This window comes from Bison bison, unplaced genomic scaffold, assembly GCF_000754665.1.
Source record: "Bison bison bison isolate TAMUID 2011002044 unplaced genomic scaffold, Bison_UMD1.0 scf7180017864537, whole genome shotgun sequence".
Lineage (NCBI taxonomy): Eukaryota > Metazoa > Chordata > Mammalia > Artiodactyla > Bovidae > Bison > Bison bison.
The window spans coordinates 6,976,638-6,981,605 of NW_011495085.1; the positions used below are offsets into that span (position 1 = coordinate 6,976,638).

The following is a 4,968-nucleotide window of genomic DNA, read 5'->3' on the forward strand; positions in this document are numbered from 1 at the left end:
TAACTGTTGCTTCCTGACCTTGAGGTTTCTCAAGAGGCAGGTCAGGTGGTCTGATATTCCCATCTCTTTCAGAATTTTCCACAGTTTATTGTGATCTACACAGTCAAAGGCTTTGGCATAGTCAATAAAGCAGAAATAAGTTCTCTCAAAAAGGAAAAAAAAAAACAAAGGACATACATCATACTGAATCATACTTAAATGATGACATTTCTATGAGGAACCTGATAATAGGGTTCCAATGAAGACTTTGTTAATCAAAGAAATACATGTTGGAATCCCTTCTATCTATGCATTTTCTTTCTTTCTTTTTTTTTTTTTATCTATGCATTTTCTAAGACTTCCATTTAATTCCCATAATTTAGAATTGTTCAGGTAAAAGAAGAATTCTAAAACTCTGAATGGCTTTTAGACAGTGACTTGGTCAATATCATTATCTCAGTCATATCTTTTTAAGTGCTTTACTTCCTAGCTTTTAAGAGCTAGCAAGAGAAGCACACATGTGGGTTCGATATTTTTCTTCTTTGCCTGTTTGGAGTAATGCATAGTCATGGCACCCATATAATTGTTCCTTGTGTCTGACATTCCCATGAGATCCTTGTGTTCAGAGAGCAGTCTCAGTTCTGCTACAAGTAATTACTGAAGGAAATGGAGGGTATTGATTGGATGAAAATATTTGAGCCATCACTACACATGTGACTTCTGTTTTGCCAGGATACAATGCAACCGTCCTGGCCTATGGGCAGACTGGCTCTGGAAAAACCTATTCGATGGGAGGTGCATATACTGCAGAGCAAGAAAATGAACCAACAGTTGGGGTCATTCCTAGGGTAATACAACTGCTCTTCAAAGAAATTGATAAAAAGAGTGACTTCGAATTTACTCTGAAAGTATCATACTTGGAGGTAAATTATTTATCTTTATTCTGAATTCAAATTTATCTTTGGGTAGAAAAATAAATGCAAATTGAATTTTTCCTGGTATGACTCAATAAATTAAATTTTTAGTAAATTGCATTTTAATAAATTGATAGAGAAAACTTACTGGCTCAGTTGGATCTGGCTCTCACCCAGTTCTTTCCTTGTTAGAATAGTCTGTTTAATCAGATTGTTAGAGAAGTTGGCATTCCCATATAAAAAGAAGATAGGAATACTTAGAGTTTGGCCTCTATTATTGATTCCCTGTAGAGTCTTTAGAAAAATATTTGATATCCCTTTACTGTTTTGAGGCTTGAGTGATCATGCGGCTACTCCATGAAGAATGTTTATAAAAATTGGTTGAAGTTTTGAGCTGTGTAAGTAAGAGTGTTTATTCAACAGATATTTATTGAATACCTACTGTGTTACAGGCCCTGTTCTAGGTATTTGGGATATATCAGTGAACAAAACATAAAAGTCCCTGCCTTGGTGGATATTTTCATTCTAGTATATAGTAGTATACAAATAGACCGACCAATTACATCTAGCCCTCATGATACCAGAAACACATACCTAGAGAACTTACAACTTTGGATAATCTACCTGGTTGATTCCATAGCAGTGATGTCTTATCTTTAAGGATCAGTAATTAAATGTATATAATTTAACTAACAAACATGGTGCTTACTATGAAATAGTACTTAAAGTTCTGGTTGTTGTTGAAATATTCGTTGCCATTCACCCTCCAATAAGGACCTATTACTTACATTTTAACAAAATCAGTGAAGGTGATGTTATGACCATCGAAGAACTGAATTTAGATACCCATGTAGCTCTTCATTATGTCTACTATTCCTAAGAAGCTCACTCTCAAGGTAGCAGTTTTAATTTTGTTACAAGTAATAAATGTGAATTTATTCTTATAAGTATCAATTATTACATTTAGGGTTAAAATCCTTTTCTTAATTATAAAAAATATGTTTGTTGCAAAAAAAATTTTTTTTATATAGAAAGTCAAAGAATTTTAGAAATCACTTGTGGTCCCACAACTCCTTGATTACCACTGTTGACATCTTGTTTTTACCACTTTGTTTTCAATAATGCCAGATTTACAATGAAGAAATCTTGGATCTTCTATGCCCATCTCGTGAGAAAGCCCCTCAAATAAATATACGGGAGGATCCTAAGGAAGGCATAAAGGTGTGTTTGTCTCTCATTTGATGTTATTTTCAAATGTTGGCCACTTCTAACTGTTCACACTCCCTTTATTTGCCACTGTGGTTTTAAATGACTGTTAGTACCTCAGTCTTTTAAGTTCTGTGTGAATTAGGTCCTAATTTCCTTTGTTAATCTAGAATTCCTATATGGAAACTCTTGTGGAGAAGGAAGTTTTACCACCTTCTTACCTCTTGCTGCTGCTGCTGCTAAGTTGCTTCAGTCGTGTCCGACTCTGTGCGATCCCATAGACGGCAGCCCACGAGGCTCCTCTGTCCCTGGGATTCTCCAGGCAAGAATACTGGAGTGGGTTGCCATTTCCTTCTCCATATTACCTCTTGAAGGAATGCTAATATCATTAAAATATTTATTGGCTATTTACAGAGTCCTGAGGCTGGGCTGTCCGGTATGGTAGTCACCAGCCACAAATGGCTATTTAAACTTAAATGAACTGCAATTGAATATAGTTTGAAATACAGTCTCTCAGTCATACCAGCCACATATCAAGTCCTCATGTGATTAGTGGCTACTGTATTAGATAGTACAGATATGGAACATGGTCATAGAAAATTCTGTTAGCCCTGTAAGAGACATTGTGCTAGATCTCTGTAAGGATATTTAGAAAGTAACATGATACAAAAATTTTGCGTTTACCATAGGAAGAAGAAATCAGTTATTTGAGAGGCTTCTGTCACATGGTATAGATGTAGGCTGAAGACCTGTAGCTGAACAAAGTTTGAGGCAAGGTTGGGAGTTCTGTATATGGGAGTGGGCCAAATCCAGAAGCCGGTGTTGAAAACAGGCAGAGTTTGGTTCTAGCAGCAGCTTGAGTGTTCAGGAGTTGGAGAATTTGAGGAGGGGAGTAGATAAGAATAGGGTAGTGCAGACTTAGGACAACTTGGTAAAATAATACCTTATGCATCTCCCTCTCCTCTCTGCACCGAAAGTTGAAATTTAGGCTGCAGGAGCCTGAGAGGCAGGTGCCTGTGCTTCTGAAATTTTTTTCCTTCTGAGCCATTAAGTCATTAGCCAGGCACTAAGGCAAAGCTTGAAGGATCAAACCTATTTTGAAAGCCTGATAAGCGTGGAATACAGGAAGACAATTTGCATGGTGGGGATAAGAAACCTGGGTAAGATGCATGCTATCACCGGAAAGAATGTTGGTACTTAGCCAGCTTTTGACTGACTAAGATCTTCTGTGTGTCTAAACTATACTAGAGCAGGAATTAAATCCCAAACACTATTTGAGGGGAAATTTGCAATACAGAGAAGTGTGAATTTCTGATTCAAATTGTGGTGGGTAAGGAAAAGTTTGTAAGTACTGTTCAGATGGCATGGATGGTAAGAAGTAAGTAAAGAAGTAAGGGCATTCTTGTAGTAAGGAATAGCTTAAAGCAGGAAAGCAGAAAATGTACTCATGGGGGTAGTAAGACTAGGTCAGTCTGTCTGGATTAAAGGATATGTCTTAGGAACTAATAGGAGCTATGTTAAGACCAGATTATGAAGCCAGACTAAAGAGCTTAGTTTCTATCTCTGTGAATAGTATATAAGCTACTTAATACTTCCTGTGGCTACTTTTATCAAGTTTTTATCTTATGTGTATATCTCTGACTAAGTTAGCTCCTGGGAGGTTAGGAGAATATCTTAAAATCTCTTTGTACTCTCATTATTTCACATGGGGCTTAGGAGTTTGGTGACATTTTAGGAAGCAGGATTTTCAGAAGGCTAAACAAGAATGGATTGAAAAGGAGAGACTAAGATGAGGGAGGAAAATTTGGGGAAATTGCCTTATTTTTCAGGCATGTGAAGTAATATGGGTCTGGATTAGACAGGTAGATATGGAAAGGAAAAGGAAGCAATGGATTCAAAAGAAGAATTATGGAGAGTTGGTGATAGATGAAATACGGAGGAAGAGGGGGAATTAAAGGCAAATCTGAAGTTTTGAGAATAGAGATCTAGAAAGAAGAAGTAGTGGAGAGAATCACTGTTGGTGGAAGGAAGATGAGTTTGGTTTTGAAATGTAGGACTAGAAATTAGGGCCACAGATGTTGATTTGGGAGTTATGGCATACTAAAATTGTAGCATATTAGGGCTAGAAGGGACTTCATTATCATCTAGTTCAATCTCCAGAGGCTCCAAGAGATTTTAACTTGTACAGCTTCTCCTGGGTAGATACAGTACCAAACCTAGGATCCTGTTTTCCTAATCCAGTGGAAATTGTATCATGCTATTTTCCCTAGTGAAAATGAAATATAAAATGGGCCCAAGATATAGGAAAGAACATAGGGCCACATGGAGGAGAAAGTAGCAAAGAGAACTACTACAGCTATTTGTGTTGCCCTTACTATTCTTAGGGCCAAAGCTTACCTTCACTTGAGGCTCCCTGGAAGGCACTTATCCATTGCTACCCTAAAATGATGAAGTATTTGAAGTTGAATTATAAGAGTTTTTTTCTTTCTCTGAATTAGATTATGGGACTCACTGAGAAGACTGTTTTCATTGCTCTGGATACTGTTTCCTGTTTGGAGCAGGGCAACAACTGTAGGACTGTGGCCTCCACAGCTATGAACTCCCAGTCATCTCGATCTCATGCCATCTTCACAATCTCCATAGAGCAAAGAAAGAAAAGTGACAAGTAAGTTACAGTTTAAAGAGTTAAGATTTTTAATGTTAGTTCTACTAAAGTTGAATAATAGATTGCTTCTTGATTTGACAAATAATCAAACATCAGTACTCTGAGTACTAGTAATGAATCAATCCATTTAGACTGACTTGAAAGAAAATGAGAGCAGGAAGGTAAGCCTTGATACTCACCTGCCCTCAAAGTTGTGTACCGTTC

General features: G+C 37.2%; 1 protein-coding gene across 1 annotated transcript in view; it reads left to right on the forward strand.

Moving 5' to 3' along the window:
• Positions 1-4,968, forward strand: part of KIF4A (kinesin family member 4A) — a 134,023-nt gene that overhangs the window by 6,904 nt on the left and 122,151 nt on the right. The window contains 3 exon segments of the mRNA XM_010832130.1: positions 712-902; positions 2,022-2,114; positions 4,598-4,764. Of these exon segments, the coding sequence (XP_010830432.1) occupies positions 712-902; positions 2,022-2,114; positions 4,598-4,764 (451 nt within the window).